Genomic DNA, 19,587 nt, shown 5'->3' with positions numbered 1-19,587 from the left:
AATATATCCTGCTCTTTTCTTCAGAACTACCAAATCACAAGTGATACCCCTTAGCAGGTTTGTTGGTTTGGGTGCCCACCCTGCCCCAACCTTTTCTAGTCTTACTTTCATATAAGTCTGACCGGTAACAGAAAGGAGAGGTAAACAGCAAATCTCCCTGTTCCTCCTGGTGTGAATACGCAAGATAACTGTCAGAAGCAAAATGTACGGGGAGTGGGGGGAGTTTGGGTCAGCAACTTGTTGGGGACGGTTTTCTGCTGTGATAAAGCAGAAAGTCCCTGTCACCAAGCTTTAAAGGAACAGAACCTGTCCGGAGGGGAGCCGTGGTCTTCGTGTTGCTGATCAATGTCAGCCTTGTAAATGCAGGGTTCCAACAACAGGGCCAGCCGGCTGAGCTGGAAGCTCGGAAAACACGTCCTCTCCTGCTTGGGGGTCTGAGCAGAGCCGAGGGCCTCTGAATAGGGCTGGGAGAGAAATCTGCAGACTGGGGACACAGGCAATATCTTTAATTAGATTTCAGCTATCTGTCCCAGTGAAGGAAACACAGGCAGTCATGAAAAGCACCTTCCCTGCAGGTCTTGCTGCCACAGAGAGCGGCAGTGTGCAAACCGAGCCCCTACCTCTCCTAACTCAGCGGGTTGGAGTACTATGGCTTTCAGAACAGGGTCAGAAATGGCCTTCTTCCTACGTGATCTTCAAGCCTGAAGAGGAAGCTTATCCAGGAGCAGATCTCCTGAAGATAGGACTTTGTCCCTCCTGCTTACTTACATATGCTAGTGGCACCAGGGGAATCCCTCAGCCCTTGGTTTATGCATCAGTGAAGTGGGTGTTGTCAGCAGATGAAAGATCCTGCATGAACTTCCTGCCCCATCTTATTGTTGGTAAGGGCGCTCTTCCATACGCTGGGGCTGGGAGTCAAGTCCCCAGGGAACGTGTGTGTGATTTGAAAACCCATGTGGTGTATTTATGTCAATCACTGATGTGTTTCCGTAAATGCATTTTTGTGCCTTTGAGAGGTGTCCTGACACTATCCGGTCAGTCAAGGCAGCTTCCAGGGCACACAGTCAGCTCCGACACCCAGGCAGGGTTATTGCTTTTCAGGTGCAAGCTTGATCACCTCCGCGGTCCTCTGTGTATTCACCCCAGGAATTTATGTTGAGAAGTTTAATCTTGCAGCCACCTGTAAAAGTAGCCAGAAAGCAACCCTAAAACACCTGCTTTGGGGCCTTATTTCAAGGGGCAGCAAGGAAAGAGCAAAGACTTCTTGTTTTTCACCCCGGCACCAATAAAATCAGAGGTTGATGTTTATATATCACGGGGTGGTAGTTTTGAAAGAGAAATAAAAGTAAATGATGAAACTTTGAATAAAATGGACTCTCTGGAATGGAACCATGAACAAACTCTCAATGTTGACCTTCTGGTTAAAGCCACATAATGCAATTTCTCTCATTCCCTCCAGATACATGATTTTATTGGTTTGCTTGGAATTTTGGCTTAAGGGAAACTGTACATTGAGGGAGTAAAATGTTTAACTCTTATTACTGCCAAAGGCCTGTCCCCATGGTGAGATGATATAGTAGAAGACAACAGTGCGTAGGCCCTACCTGTAAGAGCTTATATTCCAGGGGTCCATGCTTCGCAAAAGACATTTTCAGGTAGTTGTCATAGCTAAAGTCATGACTAATGACTGTCTTCATTAAGAGCGTTTAGGATCACCATGATGCTTTTTCAGCCTATGAAGTTGTTATGTTTTCTTTCTTATAAACTGTAACTCCTAGTGAATTTGAGGTTTATATACCATTTTGAAGTGCTGATCTCCTCGGATGCAAACAGTTAAATCAATCTTCAGAATCGGAAGTTGGTCCAATCATCATTCACTGATTTGTTGGTTGTTAATGAACATTTCCATTGATAGGTTTTAGCTTTAGTATATATTAAGGTAAAATGGTATTTTCATAACTAAGTGCATTTCTTTAAGTCATGGAACTGGAGACCACCCTCTGACTAGATCCTCTCCCTCCTTTGATGGGGTGCTCTAGGCTTACTGGCCACTGTATTTCTTTTTTTCCCTTTATATCCCCTTATGACCGCATCCATTCTTATGGCTCTGCTGGCTCTCTGAATGCTGAAGACCCTCAAAGATGTAACTCCAGTTTGGACCTCTCCTCTGATCTCCAGCCTCCTCTCTCTGCTAACTTCCTACTTGAATCTCCACTTAAATGTAAAATGTCCATCTCACACTTAATCGATGCAAAACAGGGCCCGTGATCTTCGTCCAAGTCCTAGTCTTCCCACAGTCCTCTCCATGGCAGCTGATGACAACTCCCTCTTTTCAGTCGCTCGGGCCCAAACCTAAGAGTCATTCTGGGATCTTCTCTTTCGTTCACATCCCACACCCTGCCAGCTCCACGGTGAGAAAGCGATCTATTCTCACCACCTCCAAGTTCAGAATACATTTAGGGCCCCTCACTTCTCACACCTACGTGTTCAGAGTACGTCTGGAACCCGACCACCTCTCACCCCTTCCAACACCACCGTCCGTTCCAGCTGCCCTTATTGCACACCTGTCTTCCTGCAGGAGACTGCCAGTGGGTCTCTGCTGCCTGTCTTGCTGTTCTGTTCATAACCAGCTGCCTGAGCGATCCTGTTAATATCTAATTCATTTCATGTGACTCCCCTCCTCAGAGCCCTACAGCACTTCCCAACTACCACCAACCGCCACCCCTCCGGGCGATCTGCTCCCCAATGCGTCACCACTCTGCTCTCATCTCCTGCATCTCTCTTCTTCACTCTGGTCACACTGGTCCTCTCCCCCGTGCTCCTCAAACACACGAACTCGGCTCCCACCCCAGGAGCTCGGCTCCCACCCCAGGCTTGCCTGGGTCCCTCTGCCTGCAGTGTTCTTCCTCAGATTTCTGCACTGCTCACTCCCTCCCCTCCTTCAGGTCTTCACTCAAATGCCGAACTTCCAACCACCTGTATTAAAAGGACCACCTTTCCCTCCAGCTCCCAAACTCCTTCTCCCCCCAGCACTCACGATTCCCCCTCCATTATGGCTTCATTTTTCTCCCTTTTTACTCCCTAACATACCATGTATTTTACTGATTCTTTGTTCTTGTTCATTTCTTTTTTTTTTTTTTAACATCTTTATTGGAGTATAATTGCTTTACAATGGTGTGTTCGTTTCTGCTTTATAACAAAGTGAATTGTTCTTGTTCATTTCTTATTTACTCTCACCAGAAAGTAAAAATTTCCCTCAGGAAATGTTCGACTCTTGTCCACTATGAGAATCTCTAGCCTTTGGAATAGTGCCTGATAGAGTCTAGATAAAAATCTGTCGAATTAATTAATTAATTTGTATTTCTCTTTCTGTGGCACATCTTGACCCTTATATCTATTGGCATCTTAGAGTTTTTCTTAAGGATGCATGGGGTTCTTTAATATATTAAGAAGACCCAACTATTTCTTTTTTTATTAAGTTGCTGGACTGTTCATTAGGAGATGCATAGTAATCCTCAAGATAACAGTTTCAGATGGAGGTTATAAAGATATGAAGAAATTGCTTGAGGGCTTGAATAATTATAGTTTATATGTTCTTTACTGTTCTCAAAGCATTTTGCATCTTACTTGTGTCCTAGGCAGGTAAGAAAGACTGTAACTTGTCCAAGCCACACGAGCCAGAAGAATTGAAGTCAGTTTCTCTAACATGATCAAGACAGTTGGTCAGTTATTTGAAAACATTGAAGTAAGGACTCATGACAACGTGACACACGCATGCAAAACGTTTTGCTTTAGATCCAACTATTTCTGATATTTGTTACCAATATTTTCCGTTTCTTTGCCATTTGGTTCAGTTGTATATTTGCTATAAACTGAAGTCGTCGTAGGACCAAAGCTGTTGGTTTCCATAGTTACCGTTTTTCTTCGTGTGGCCCTTAGACAGTCATCAAAGCCACAACCTCTAGTGCAGAGAGTGTCCGGCTGCGTCCCCCTCCGCTCACGCTCTCGCGTCTCCCACAGGCACCAACAGGAAGGTCGTGTACTCCCTGGCCGACTCGGCCGACGGGTTCTTCTCCATCGACAGCTCGTCTGGCATCATCATGCTGGAGCAGCCGCTGGACCGAGAACAACAGTCCTCCTACGGCATCAGCGTGCAGGCCACCGACCAGAGCCCCGGCCAGGCCCTGTCCTCTCTGGCCACTGTCACCATCACCGTCCTGGACATTAACGACAACCCCCCCGTGTTTGAGAGGAGGGACTACCTGGTGACGGTGCCTGAGGACACCTCCCCTGGCACCCAAGTCCTTGTTGTTTTTGCCACCAGCAAAGATATAGGCACAAATGCCGAGATTACGTACCTCATCCGGTCTGGAAATGAGCAAGGGAAATTTAGGATCAACCCAAAGACAGGTGGGTAAACAGCAACCAACTTAGAATCCAAGGCTTCCCTATACCCTGGTTCTCCTCCTAACCCTCTCATCAACCGCCCTTCTTGGTGGAAACAAGTCTTCTCATAGCAGGACCTGCATGCCCACCCCAGAGTGCCCTCTGACACTCTGTTCCAAGGATGCCCCCTGCTAAGTTTCAGCTCCTTGCTGTGGGCTCACTGGGCAAATACTTGGCCCCTAGGTTGGCTCCAGGAGATTTCAGATTGGCAAGCTCGGGACCAGTAATGTGGTTCAAGGTGGGGAGATAGTATTTGCAGACGGAGCCTGAGGGTCTGTTTGTTTCTCTCTCTTTTCTGTTTGCTTGTTTTTGTTACTTGGGTCCTATATTTCTGTGTTGGAACTGCCCCTGGGGATTAGCCTCCAGTTGCCACTATCCACACTCAGGTTGCCACTCTCTGGTCACCTACCAAGGCAGACGTTAATGAGCGATCTGCACGATGATGACCTTCAGGCCTTCTAAACCCAGCACCCGACCAGCTGGAACGGGCATTGTATTTGATTCCAGCTCACTGCTCCTCGTCAGAACCCTGCCATTTCTCACCATGCCCTTTTCAAACTCTGGGGGAGGATGTGGCATCTCCTGGGGAAGAGATGTCTAGAAAGAAACCAAGAGAACAAAAATAGAACCCTAGGGCTTTCTCTTCCTCAGGGAGTTAATAACTATTAGGGCTGTTTTGAGTAAATGAAGAGGGTAATTCAGAAAAAACTTTGGCTATTCTTTGAAAAGTAAACATACTCACTCTTGCATTTTCAAAGAGTGTTTATATTAATATTTTCAAAGCTTTTTTGTGGATATTCTTATTTGTTTACCTATCCCCCTATGAATAAGCAAGGCAGCCCCGTTTCACAGGTAAGAAAGATGAGTCTCTCATACCTTCTGGCCACTGGACGTAATTCCCTCATCACTCAAGGAATATGTACTTGTTGAGCAAGAGGGCAAAGGAGGTCTGTTTTCTGTTGGATAATCCAAGAAATATGAGCAAGAAACTATCACAATTAGCAATGTTCATTTAACATGGCAGATACACCAGCTTCCTATTAAGTCATTAGTTATTTCTCCCATTTTCTGTATGAGAAAATCAGCTTCAGAGAGGTTAATTTTTCCAATGTGAGTAAGTTGTGGGTGGTGCAGGGATCCAGGATTTGAAGTCAGATCTCCCTGACTCTGGAATACATGCTCTAACTTCTATATAGCACTGCTATGCCATGGGGGTGCAAAAATTGCAGGACATGTAGTCCCTGCCTTAGTATAGGAGGGTGGAAACGTTAATGGAGGGATTGCAGCAGCAGTTTCTCCTAGCAGTAACCCTGTTTATTAAGTGCATTACTTCAAATTAAAATGTATGGGGATTTTCCTCATTTAAATATGTGTTAGCCTTAGTGTGTCTAGTTATGGCCATTGTATATGAACACCATGGGGAAATGGTTGAGTACTGTTTAAATCTGGCTCTGGATAACGAGGCTGGGATGCAAAATCAAGCGCTAGGGGTGGTAATTGCTAAGAAAACATAATTACGGAGAGAAAGAGGCTCTTGCTTTAGGTAAAACTTCCACTTCTCACCTTAAGTAGAAGGGCAGGCTTAGCTCCCTGAGAAGCTGCCTGTCTGGAAAGAGAACAGATGTGATGTACTCACCTTGGTCCTAGTGACTGTTTTCCAGGTGGGAGAGAGAGGTAAATGCCCTTGAGAACTGCTCTGCCGACGGTACCATGACCAGCTACCAAGTGCAGAAGGCAGGACTGGGTCGCCCACCAGAAAGGGCTAGGATGGGAGGGAAAGAGCACTCAAGGAGCCCCTCGTGGAGGTGCCCCCAGCTAGCTGCTTCCACCTGTTCTACTTGCTTAATTTAAGCAACTCTGTGCCATGGGTATTAGCTCTGCTCTATAGTTGTAGACACTCAACTCACACTTCCTATTTGGCAACGGATCCCCAAGTGTTTCCTTTTCCGTCACATCACCATATCCTGAACTTTCTGAGGTCTTTGTCCTCTTTGTGCCATACATGTTTTAGAAAAGCACCTTATAAGTAGGGGAGGCACCTTAGTGGTTAATTCAGTTTAAGACTTAGGTTAAGTCTGCAAGTATATACTTACTGATGAGGGACGGGGTAATACCATCACGTCCACGCATCTTGACTCATTCTCAGTCTGCCTGGGTCCCCTTGAGGAATCCTGGGGAGACGCTCATCGGGGATGCTCGCTCCTGTCTCTCCTCCCAAATTGCCTGAGGGTGAATAATGCCAGAGATTTTCAGGCTGCTTGAGGGAAGTTCAGAAGCTATTGCAGAAACATACAAAGACCTGATTTCTTCAGCATTGTGTCTGATGGATAGCAATGTTTTAACTGACAGCATTAATCAGACTCTGGGTTGCTTTCAGCTGGGCATTAAGTAAACAAATTCCTGACTATCTCAAACTCTTGGCTGGAAATGATGTTACAGATATTACCATGATTGTGGGACTGCTGACCAGAGTTTTTCCTAATCAAATCTAAACCTCCCCATTTTCCTTCAAAGGGAGTATCTCTGTGTCTGAGGTCCTGGACTATGAATTATGCAGAAAGTTTTACCTGGTGGTGGAAGCGAAAGACGGGGGCACCCCCGCCCTCAGTGCCATGGCCACTGTCAACATCAACCTCACAGATGTGAATGACAACCCTCCCGAGTTCAGCCAAGATGTCTACAGTGCTGTCATAAGTGAAGACGCCTTGGTCGGGGACTCCGTCATTTTGGTAGGTGCCAGGGGGGTGGTCCAGATATCTGGGACTAATAATCCTCAAGAGAGTGAAAAAGTGAGCAGAGTCTATCTTGGATTCTCTTTGTACTTTCTCTTTTCAGTGTCCTTTGGTCCCCAAGAACTTTAGTCAGACACCAGTCTTTCAACTGCTCCTTCTCCACATTGTCTGTTAGAAAGGGTCTGATAAAGTTCATTTATATCAAGGTGTAAGTGATCCCTCATCACTTTCCTCCCAGGAGTGTATTTTTTTGAGAAACAAAACAGACCATGGAATGAATTTCTAATGATAGCTCCTACTAATTTGTGACCTTGGATGACAAGTTAGTAGATGGCTAAGGACAGAACAAAAAATCCTTCCCACCACCCCCAAATACACACACACACACACACACACACACACACACACACACACACACACACACACACAGAAGGGCAGCTACAAATGGGATCAAGCTTAAGACTGACTGGTTACTCTTAAAGGAGCTCTTTCTGGAAGGATTTTTTCTATACCAGTAAGAGCAAGCTATGTATTAGGAGGACACAGGTTCTCTTAGACATAGAAATTACATTTGGGAACAGTGAGTCAGTCCCGTCCTCAGCAACCTCATCACCCATAGGTGGGAGAGGTCCCTTCCATGCACCCTCGTATCTGGCTCCTGCAGCACCAGGTGTTCATTCTTTACACATCCAAGGTAGACGTCCCAGGCCATTTCTCCTGGGGCCTGAAACTATTACAAGACTATTTCCATACATACAAATCCCAGCATCACCAATGTGGGGCTGTGTGGTTGCCATGTGGGAAAGGGAATTTTCTTGGACTTCCTTAACATGGAAAAGCATAAGTTTAGAAAATACCTGACTCAGTGGCAGAGACCATTGTTTTGCAGAATTGGGAAAGAATCACCGAAGTATCCCTATCAGTTAGTTTTGGGTCTATTCTTACTGGCTCAAGGCCTGAGGAAAATCAGGCCTAACAAGCGTCAGGCTGTAGGCAGATAAAAATGAACATAAATAAAATGGCAGCTCTAGTCATGGTGCTTTCCTCCTTCGGCCAACCCCAAATCTCTTCCCCTGGTGCATGATCACTGGCATTGGTGAGTAGAGCGCCTAAGAAAACTCTCAGAGCTGTGCCCATTTGTACAGACCTGGGACCCTAAGAATAAACCTTTTCTCTGTCTGTCATGTCATGTCTTTGCTTTGTTTTGCTTGTGTCCCGTGAAGCTAATAGCAGAAGATGCAGACAGCCAGCCCAATGGACAGATTCGATTTTCCATTGTGAATGGAGATCGAGACAGTGAATTTGCTGTGGATCCTGTCTTGGGACTTGTGAAGGTTAAAAAGAAATTGGACCGGGAACGGGTAAGCTAGTTTAGGCATGCTCCCTTCCCATCCACACCCACCCCTTCACTGAAATCAGGCACGGACTCCATGAGTATAAGTAGGAAGGTTCTCCATTGTAAATAACGGGAGTGGGAATTCCCTGGTGGTCCAGTGGTTAGGACACTGCGTTTTCACTGCCGTAGCCTGGGTTCAATCCCTGATCGGGGAACTAAGATCCCATCAGCCTCGAGGTGCAGCCAAAAAAAAAAAAGAAACAAACAAACAAACGACAACAAAAAAACACACATTGAATAATGGGAGTAAATAAGGATGGACTGAAATGCAGCAGGAAGTATTTTCACTAGAACTTAGAAAGAATTTGTTGCCAGTAGATGCTGGTATTTTCTTATTTATGGAGGCTTTAAAGAAAAAGCAAAAAACTGTCTTTCTAGATGGTTTGAATTTTGGTCCTTCCAAAGCAAGAAGGCAGAAAAGTATATTCAGCATCGGGATCCTGTGGTCCTGGATTCATGAACAGCATTGACCCTAAGCGAGCAGATACAAAAGGATGACCTGAAGGTATCTAGGTCAGAAAGAATGATCCAGCAGATTCCTCTGTCCGAGGTTAAACTAAGTTTCTAAACACTGTCTTTTTTGACCAAAAATATGTGTCTTCAAAGTGAAATTTAAATATGGAAAAAGATGCCATAGGCATGACGCTTAAAAGTAGAAAGACTTCACTGGGTAATAGAAGCCCGTAATATACTCCCAAAGTATCAAAACTAATACTTAGGACAGATCAGTTGTGACAACTGTTAGAGTTTGAACAACGGCCAAGAGCTGTGGTTCTAACCCGGGCTGATTTTACCCCCAGGGGACATCTGGCAATATTTGGAGACATTTTTGGTTGTGACAAGCAGGCAGAGGCAATATTGACTTCTAGTGAGTCGAGACCAGGGATGCTTCTAAAGATCCTGCAACGCACAGGTCCGCCCCCGACAACTAAGAATTATCTGGCCCCAAATGCCAGTTGGTGCCGAGGTTGAAAAACCCCGGTCTAAAGACTCAACGTGAAGGTGGCTCATCTTCAGCAAAGCATTGCGAGCCTGCAGCGCCGGAGTGGGCCCGGAAGGAAGCAAGCGCTGTGATTCTTTACTGTCGGCCCTTTGTGCTTTGGCAGGTGTCTGGATACTCCCTGCTCGTCCAGGCAGTAGACAGCGGCATTCCTGCGATGTCTTCAACTGCCACTGTCAACATTGATATTTCTGATGTGAACGACAACAGCCCAGTATTTACACCTGCTAACTATACCGCTGTGATTCAGGTGAGCAAATCTGGCCTCCCAGGCTCTTGTCCTTATGCACTTATCGTCCTTCCTCCACTGTTAATTACTCATTGTGGTTTACTCTTGTTTTTACCTAATATCAACTCATCCCATCGTAGGGCTAGTATGAAAAGAGCCTGATTCTTCTACTGCAACTGATTAATAAAACGTCGATAAGCGCTGTGGCCAATGGGGTTCTTTCAAGTGTCAGGTGCTTTCCGTACACGGTCTGTCCTCACGACGGCCCTCACTTTATAGTGAAGGAGGTAAGGATCTGAGAGGTCAAGTAGCTCAACCAAGATCATGAAGCTGTTAAGTGATAGAGTCAGCATTTGAACTCAGGTCTGTCTTCTGAAAAGACTATTCTCTTCCCACAGTGACAGGCTGCCTTTAAACCACTTTGTGCTATTCTAGCAGGGGAGGGAGGTTGATACGAACCATCTTGTTTGTCAAAGGGAGATTGGCCTTCAGGCTAGAGCTGCTCCTCATTAAAATCAGTCTTCCATAAGTAGTTTGCTTAGCAGTTTAAACCCACTTGCTCTCTAAAATTAGACTGCAGGAGAGAGTGACTTATGGCTGGTGTTCTGCTCTCAGAGAGGATGACTTTTCTTCCCAGCTATTTTTTTTTTTTAATTCAAAAGATATCTTGTGAGCACGGTACTAAGTGCCAAGCTACTTCCATTTCCCAGTACTTCTAGAAGCTGAAAGTCCGACTTCAAGAGGATCAGGAAATCCAGTCCAGGAATACTGTCAGCATGGAGGACTTACAGGAGACAGGGATGGATATATGTGTCTTGTGGGGACCACAGATATTTTTAGGAAATCAGCCTCAGAATCACCCACCACGGGTTCCCAGGGCTTTGTGGGTCGAAGGTGAGATGAGAGGGAGCCAGTCTTGAGGGGCGCCTTTGGAACAACGTTCAAGACTTTTGAGTCTGGCCATCTATAGGCCCCCAGCTCCCCCGCACCACTGAGCCCCCCCTCCAGGATCAGGCTGAACAGCTCTCTGCTCCCTTCCTACCCCTTTCTCAGCGAAACTCGATACCTTCCCCAGTGGTATTTTGGTTTCCTCTCCTCTCCCATGCTCTTTCCAGCAGCTGTGCATTCCTACCCCTCCCCAGCTTCCACAGAGCTCCCTCCAGGCTCTGCCCCTTCCCCCACTGCTCTTTCCCTGCACGGCTTTGCTCCCCACCTGTCCCCACGATGCAGCTCTCTGCCTCGCCTCCCCCGCCTCCGCTCACTAGCCCAGCGCAAAATGGGCTCTGCCTGCTCAACATTCAGTTTCATGACACGCGTCGATCAGCTTGACAGACTGTTCTCACACGCACTCCAGGAAGTCAGCAGGGAAAGAACAGAGATGCTGAGCCCATGAGCGGTGACCGTGGCTTCCGTCTGCAACACCGGGCCCGTCTGTGTTCTATTTCATCCTCCTTCCTCGGATGCGACCCCTCAGGCACACAGCCTCTTACCCTCTCTCTTGTATGGAGGAAATGGCTTTTATAGAGAGAGCAAACAAATCAATAAATCTTCTATTTTGTGTGGTGCTGAGGATACTGTCAGTGTGCGCCAATAAATCTACGCTGGGCTGGGACGTTTCCACAACTTATTCCAGAGGGAGACGGTGTCTAGTTCCCGAAAACCAAAAGGCCACTTGAGAGGAGAAGCAACATGAGAAGTCTCTGAGGTTCTTTTCTCCTCTTTCTCCTGCAAAAAAAAAATGCTCCTCCCATTGTTCACCCCAGAATAATTTTCTTTTTCCAACACATGGTTCTTATAAGACTAATTCAGCGCCTAAAACATGAGTGCGCCCGCCCCGCCCGTGACTGCTGTCATGCAGGGTATCACTGTCTTCATCTCTGTGACCCAAACTCAGTTAATCCAAAGTCAATGTCATCAGCAGGCCTGAACTAATGAAACTGACTTCTGGCCCGAACCATGGTAATGCTGAAGTCTAAACAGAGCAGAGCAAGGAAACCAGTGCCTGAGCCACCGAGGAGTTTAATTTGGTGTTTTCAAAGTAAGGACAACCTTGGGCCCAAGAAGGAGTAACTAGGAGCCTTTGTGTTTCCATCTGGGGTCGAAGGCAGAGTTTCTGCAAAATCGTGTTGGCATAATGACATCCGGACTTCCAAAACTTCTGATGAAGTTACAGATTCCTTTTCTCTTCATCCGCTAACTGAGGAATATCCATCCCATCCCCTTTCCCTTCCCTTAAGAAACAGCAAAACTGTGTTCTGATGGCTGGGGTGAAAAGCCCTATTTTTCACCTGACACCCGCCTTTGTATTTTTCCTGGGAAGTTGCCAGGATGTCCCCTTAAAGAGTCTGGTATTGTGACTCTGTGTCACCACGTTGGGCCTCCGCGTAACCGTGGTAAGTGTGACGAAGTGCTTTCCCATCCTGAAAGGTTGATGTTGTCTTGGCCCGAGAGGATTTCTGACATCGTCATGAAGGCTGTTGAGCACCGTGTATCTCCGGAGCCGTTCGGGTGAACTCAGGGCAATTCCAGCCTTTCAAGGACAAGATGTAACCAGCAGTATCCTTGGAACCTGCAAACCCGTTCAAAGCCAAGTCCTCATGTTTTCACCTGCAGCTCTTTGTCTCACAGGGCAGTTGTGGGGTGGCAGCCAAGGATGGGAAACGTGACGCTTACAGAGGCCAGCACATTTTCAGAAGACAAGATAATATCACAGGGAATCCCTTCCGCAAAAAGCCCTGTTTCTAGCACAGCACTCTCAGCCGGTAATGATGGGTTGTTTTTCTTTAAATGTGAAGAGAGGTGTAATTTTATCTTCTCTTTTAATATACTCTCTTATGCAGGAAAATAAGCCAGTAGGCAGCAGCATTTTGCAGCTCGTGGTGACAGACAGAGACTCCTTTCACAATGGGCCTCCCTTCTCCTTCTCTATTTTGTCGGGAAACGAAGAGGAGGCGTTTGCGTTGGACTCAGATGGGATCCTGCGCTCAGCCGTGGTCTTCCGGCACATGGAGTCTCCAGAGTATGTGCTGTGTGTCCAGGTACAGCCTTGTCCTCTGCCCGCATCAGGCCAGCTTTCTCTCGTGCTGGTTGCTGGGCCCGTTGGTTGGGTTTTCTTTGTCGAGCAAGTCAACATAATTCATTACTGCGCAGGAATGTTCCCCTTTTAATCTCAAGTTCAATTTCACACCAATAAAAGTGGCCTCTGTATGTGAAATTGAACAGGAAAGAAAGGAAGCATCATTGTTACAAGCGGGACGTTCCTGTAGGGTGTGCCGGGCTGACGGTCCCTGGGCTTAAGTCTGCATTCTGAAAATTCCTGGGGTTCTAGTTGAGCCCGAAAGACAACTCATTTGTCAAGGCTTGCTGCTTGGTACTGAAAAGTATTTCCCAGGTCAACCCAAGTGGGGAAGCAACCAATCCTTGTCCTAATGTGATTGAGCTATTTCATGGCCTCTGCTTTTGAAGAGACCTCTGCTTGGTAAGTTTCCCTAGTGAGGAGGGAGGGGAGCAGGGAGATGGCAATGGCCTCCCAACATTTCAGCTTCTTCAAGGTCATGGCGTAAAATGAAGTGAGACCAAGAGGCAAAAGTGGCAGTTGTGGGAAGGGTGTGGATAGGAGCAGGAAAGAGAGAGCGCCAAAAATTCACTGTGTGCAGATTTTGCCAGTACCAAGATGTGGGTCCCATCAGTGAAACTGAGTGACTTTTTTTACCCACAATTGGCACAGAGGGCAACCTAAACTCTTTATTAATGGTGGCAATAATAACTATAGTCATTCTTTATATAGCATTTAATTGTGTCCCTTATTTCTTTGGATAAATTATGGCTTACTCTACTCCACAAAACCTTCCAAATTAATGACTTTTGGCTCCGAGCACATTGATAAACTCTTCAGTTGCCACCCACGCATCCAACAATATTATGTGAATGATTTTATATCACAGTATAGGTCCTCAAGGGCAAGGAGAGAGTTTTAGTGCCTTCTCACAGAAGCTAGTACAGTTCTTTGCATACCATCTCTGGTTGTTAGAGAGCATATTTCACATCTCAGACTTGGTAAACACCATGGAGAGCTTTCTCCTCCGAGTCCCTTATATTAAACTACCACCAAGTCGCACGTTTCTGCCTTCATAAGGTCCCAGTGTGCATCAGGCATCTTCCCTTTGCCATCACCCCATTTTATTCTATATCGCCCAATACTCATACTATTGCAGAAGCCTCCTGGGTGTTCCTCTGGCTTCAGCCTCATTCTTTTCTGATCTATCCCTACACCCCTCCAGGCTAATCATTCCACTTTGATTATATCAGTCCACTTTGATTATGTCATTCCACTAAACCAGAGGTCAACAGACTATAATAGCCCCTGAACCACATCCTGTCCTCAGCCTGTTTTTATAAGTAAAGTTTTATTATAACACAGCCTCACCGATTCATTTACATATGCTCTGGGCTTCTTCTCTGCTGGAATGATAGTTGAGTAGTTGATAGAGATCATATAACCCCAAAGCCTAAACTATTTCTTATGTAGCCCTTTACAGAAAAGGTGTGCCAACCCCTAAACTAAAACCATCTGAGCTCCCTAGTGCCTGAAAACTTGTGAATTCTGGCTCTTTCAGACTTTAGGCAGACATGACTGTCCAGTCCTTCTCAGGCCACAGGCCCATGAGTCTGCCACCTTACACCCAGTGGCTTCGTGCCTTTCTGTCACCTTTCTGGTTTTCGACATCTGAGTGGGCAACCTCTGGCCTATAGAGTCCAAACTCATCACTGTCTTTTGAGGCCATACACAGTTTCACTTCAAGTTCAACCTAATTTGCTAAATTTATCTCTTCTTACATGAATTTTCCATTTCAGCATCTCTGGTTCACATAATTCATTTTTAAAAGCATATGGTGATGGTAATAATAAAAATAACAACATTACATTAACTCTCACATACTAAGTACTTCTATGAGACAAGCCTGTGCTAAGTACGTTGCAATCACTGTGTCTGTTAATCCCCACAGTACAAGAATTCTGTGAGGTAGATGTGACTATTTTATTCAAATTAAAGATAAAGAAATTGAAACTCGAAGAAGTTAAGTGACTTACTCCAGGCCAGACACATAGTGAGAGGCAGAGCCAAGATTCAAACTCAGGTCTCTGTGATGACCAAGCCCATGTTTTATACTACCTTCTACATACAAGGACACATCTCCCCAGATGGTACCTGGCCTGCAAGGTCCTTTGCAGCCCCGCATCCTGAGATATACCCGCCCTGGGGACCCAGCCCCTGAGAATCTGCCCTTCTCAGAAGTCCTACAGCACTGACTACCTTCACATTGCCCATGGCAGGTACTCAGTAAAGATCTGTTTCAGGGTAGTGGTTCTGTCAATTCTTATGTAAAGAAGGAAGTCAAAATGGGTTTTTTCAGGCTACTTATTTTTCCCTTCAGTGTACCATCTTTTATTCTAAACCTTGATATTGTGTACTTCTCACTTTAAATAACATTGTTTCTTAAATGTGCAGAAAAGTGCTGTCTGGTCCAATCAAAAGCAAAGAAGCCAAAAAGAACAAAGATTTCTCCTACAAGTGGGAATGCCACTTTATGGGGTTCCCCTGTGGCTTCTGTCCAAAATTAAAACAAGGCCAGCCTGTTGTGGGCATGCTGGATCCCATAGCACCCTCTGTTCTCCCTCCCAATTCACCCCCCATGGCTTTATTGTGTTGACACATTTTATTGGCCATAACAGAGTGTACATATGGGGACCCCAGGTGATAAATCACTCCTCTTACTTAAATGCACATCCTCAACATTTTTCAGAATAGTGGTGGGGGATGGAGGAAGAAGCAAACGTGGTTAAAGGAACAGACATCTTCAGAGTTTTGTTGATTTTTTTTTAATTATTATGGTTTTTTTTCTTACTTCCTTGGCTTTCTCCCTCTTGGTTGTTTCAGGCAAAAGACTCAGGCAAACCTCAGCAAGTTTCTCACTCCTACATCCGTGTGCGGGTCATCGAGGAAAGCATCCACAAGCCCACAGCCATCCCCCTGGAAATTTTCATTGTCACCATGGAGGACGACTTTCCTGGTGGGGTCATTGGGAAGATCCACGCCACAGATCAAGACGTGTACGATGTCCTCACATTTGCCCTGAAATCAGAGCAGAAAAGCTTGTTCAAGGTGAACAGTCATGACGGGAAAATCATCGCCCTAGGAGGCCTGGACAGCGGGAAGTACATCCTGAACGTGTCAGTGAGTGATGGCCGTTTCCAGGTGCCCATCGACGTGGTCGTGCACGTGGAGCAGCTGGTGCACGAGATGCTGCAGAACACCGTCACCATCCGCTTCGAGAACGTGTCCCCCGAGGACTTTGTGGGTCTGCACATGCACGGGTTCCGGCGCACCCTGCGGAACGCGGTCCTCACCCAGAAGCAGGACAGCCTGCATATCATCAGCATCCAGCCCGTGGCGGGCACCAATGAGCTGGACATGCTGTTCGCGGTGGAGACGCCCAACAGTGAGTTCTACAAGCCGGCCTACCTGATCCAGAAGCTGTCCAACGCCAGGAGGCATCTGGAGAACGTCATGCGCATCTCAGCCATCCTGGAGAAGAACTGCTCTGGGCTGGATTGTCAGGAACAGCATTGCGAGCAAGGCTTGTCTCTGGATTCCCACGCGCTCATGACCTACAGCACAGCTCGCATCAGCTTCGTGTGCCCGCGTTTCTACAGGAACGTGCGCTGCACCTGTAACGGTGAGTGCGGTTCGGAGAGTTCCCCCCCGAGTCCTGAGCTTTCAGAGGTGGCCTGGGTTGCCATCCTGGCATGCATGCATTCGTTCATTCACTCATCGGACAAAATATTTACTGACCGCCAGCGATGTGCCTCATCACCATGAGAGATGCTGGGGCTGCAGGGTGAACAAGACAAGCTCCGCCCCTTCTCCGGTGGAGCATGTAGCTTATGGGCGACACAGACATACAAACAGGCTGGCATAATCCACGTCATGAGTATCGTTAGGGGAAGTACAAAGTCCTGTGGGAGGACCCTATCAAGAGGGAAGATTTCCTGAAGGGACTATCCTCTAGGTTGAGATAAAAGATAAGTAGGAATTAGTCTCTCTCTGTCTGACTTACTTCACTTAGCATGATAATTTCTAGGTCCATCTGTGTTGCTGCAAATGGCATTATTTCACTCTTTTTTATGGCTGAGTAATATTCCATTGTACATATATGTGTGTGTATATATATATCTATAGATGTATATAGATATATATAGATATATACCACATCTTCTTTATCCATTCATCTGTCAATGGGCATTAGGTTGCTTCCATGTCTTGCATATTGTAAATAGTGCTGCGATGAACATTGGGGTGCATGTGTCTTTTCAGATTAGAGTTTTTGTCTTTTCTGGATATATGGCCAGGAGTGGGATCGCTGGATCATATGGTAACTCTATTTTTAGTTTTTTAAGGAACCTCCATACTGTTCTCCATAGTGGCTGCACCAAATATCATATGATATCACTCACATGTGGAATCTAAAAAAAAATTATACGAATGAACTTATTTACAAAACAGAAATTGACTCTCAGTCATAGAAAACAAACTTATGGTTATCAAAGGGGCAAGGTGGAGGGTATAAATTAGGAGTATGGGATTAACAGATAACAGTACTATATGTAAAATAAACAACAAGCACCTACTGTATAGCACAGGGAGCTATATTCAATATCTTGTAATAACCTATAATGGAAAAGAATCTGAAAAAGTATATATATATATATATATATAGAGAGAGAGAGAGAGAGAGAGAGAGAGAGAACTGAATAACTTTGCTGTACACCTGAAGCTAACACGTCATATAAATCAACTATATTTCAATGTAGAAAAAAAAAAAAAGTAGGAATTAGACGTGTGAAAACAGGTAGGGGAGGGACAGCATTCCAGTGGAGGGGCTGTTTGAACGAGGCTTAGGGGCAAGACAGTAACCTACACTGAGGGGATTGAAAGAGATTTCCAGTGATGACAAAGGAGACTTGTGAGTCGGCCCAGTGATCACAGAAGAGCCATTAGCCAGGGTGAAGTTCTAGAAATTATCTCAAAGCAGTGGGAGCCATTGGCTCATTTGAGGGGGAGAAGTGACAGAATCAGGTCTGTATTTCATGAAGAGCCTGCTGGCTGCAGAGGTGAATGGGTTACACGGGGCTGGGCCAGAAGCAGGGAAACAAGTTCAGAAGCTATCGCAGAGGGTAAAGGCAGCTGGATTTGCTTCAGTGAAAAACAGGGGCCAGATATTCTAGAGCACAGTCAAGGGGTGGATTCAGCCCTCAGAGTGGCAGAGATGGAATGGTTTGTATCTGTCGATGTAACTAGAGTCACTGAACCTTGACCTTCCCTGGTCAGAGGCCATAGCTGCACAGAGTCGCATGACCACAGTGGTCAGCAAGAAACCTTGCTCTCTCCCTCTTTTTCTCTCTCTGACATGTGGCACCATAAATTCACTGCCCTCTTCGAAGAAAATTGCACCTGGAGTTTTTCTAGCCAGTGAAAACTTGGCCCAAAGGTACTGTGGCCAGAAGAGAAGCCATTTATAAAACATCCTTTAGGTAACTGACGACAGGCAGGGCCCCTGCCCTCTTCCCTTTTAGAAAGTTTTGAGCTGCACTTTGGAGAATGAGTTCATCAGAGGAAGGCCCCAGAGATCACAGCTCCCTCCAAGAGACCTTTTGATGACCTCCAAGCAGCCTAGAAGAGTGCTGGCCACTCACTCTGTGGTCCCCAGTGAATTCTGTTTGCGTTTTCATCAGGTAGATGCAGTGATGTCCAAACTGTTGAATATGTAAATTAGCTCCAAAGTAGCTCCAAAGTAACTCCAAGCACGTGTGCTAGGTGAGATGCATTTCTGGCAGATGCCACAAACATGCAAGATTTATGAATGCCAGCTGTCCAGACCCTACCTATATTTCCTTTGTAGGCAAATTGATTTATGCACCAAAGCTCTGCTAGAGCCTTCCTGCAGTGATTCACAGCAGGGTTCAAAAGAGGTTCAAGACAGGACAGGGCAGACTCTGCAGGAGAAACTAAACCAGTTAATTAATCTTTGTGCTCTGAGAACTCATTTCATTCAGTAAAAAACTGCAGTGCCAGCAATGTCCTAGGCACTGCAGATTCAAAGTGAAAAAAGACAGTCCCTGCTCTTAGGAGCTGGCCACTGTGAACTCAGCTGTTGCAAGTACCTGTTTGCATTAATAGTGTTATAAGGAATGCTGGGGAGGAAAAAGGACAGAGTCCCTATCGTGGCCAGAGGAAAGCTTTCTGTGACATTTAGGCACCAGAGACCACCTATATTCTAAGTTTTGAGGGATGAGTATGAGTTCATCAAGAAGAGACAAGGGGAGGGCAGGCTTAGCAGTTTTCTTCAAAGCAGGGATTTAGATTTTGTTGGAGAGAGGGGTCTTGCTCTGCATTTTGCATGAGACACTGATATTTTAAGTGCGATGAGTTTCAAGGTGGTATCCTGGCCCAGGATTCCTGTCCTCGAGTCCCCATAAATCTTTCTACTCCCAGGAAACCCAGAATGCTGGAAATTTTTGTGATTCAGCCCCCAGACATCCCAAGAGGAGGCTTTCTTGGTTTAAAAAGCGAGCATTTCCTGAGCAAGAACTCTGTGCAGACTCAGCCCCACTTCTCAGCCTCTTTTCACCTTTAAGTCACTCTTGTAATTAAGCTGCAAAATAAAATACTGGATTTTAGTGGTAAAAGGACATCAAAACATCATCTGGCCCAATCCCCATCTTC

General features: G+C 45.9%; 1 protein-coding gene across 6 annotated transcripts in view; it reads left to right on the top strand.

The window, feature by feature from the left end:
• Positions 1-19,587, top strand: part of FAT3 (FAT atypical cadherin 3) — a 717,656-nt gene that overhangs the window by 647,296 nt on the left and 50,773 nt on the right. For all 6 annotated transcript variants that reach the window (XM_082409857.1, XM_082409858.1, XM_082409852.1 and 3 more), the window contains 6 exons: positions 4,021-4,410; positions 6,961-7,175; positions 8,402-8,539; positions 9,681-9,824; positions 12,644-12,841; positions 15,742-16,540. In XM_082409857.1, coding sequence (XP_082265983.1) covers positions 4,021-4,410; positions 6,961-7,175; positions 8,402-8,539; positions 9,681-9,824; positions 12,644-12,841; positions 15,742-16,540 — 1,884 coding nt within the window. The remainder of the gene's footprint in view (positions 1-4,020; positions 4,411-6,960; positions 7,176-8,401; positions 8,540-9,680; positions 9,825-12,643; positions 12,842-15,741; positions 16,541-19,587) is intronic.

The sequence above is a fragment of the Balaenoptera physalus genome, assembly GCF_965194825.1.
Source record: "Balaenoptera physalus genome assembly, chromosome: 10".
Classification (NCBI taxonomy): domain Eukaryota; kingdom Metazoa; phylum Chordata; class Mammalia; order Artiodactyla; family Balaenopteridae; genus Balaenoptera; species Balaenoptera physalus.
The sequence above is the reverse complement of the archived record's forward strand: the minus strand, read 5'-3'. Positions and strand labels throughout refer to the sequence as shown.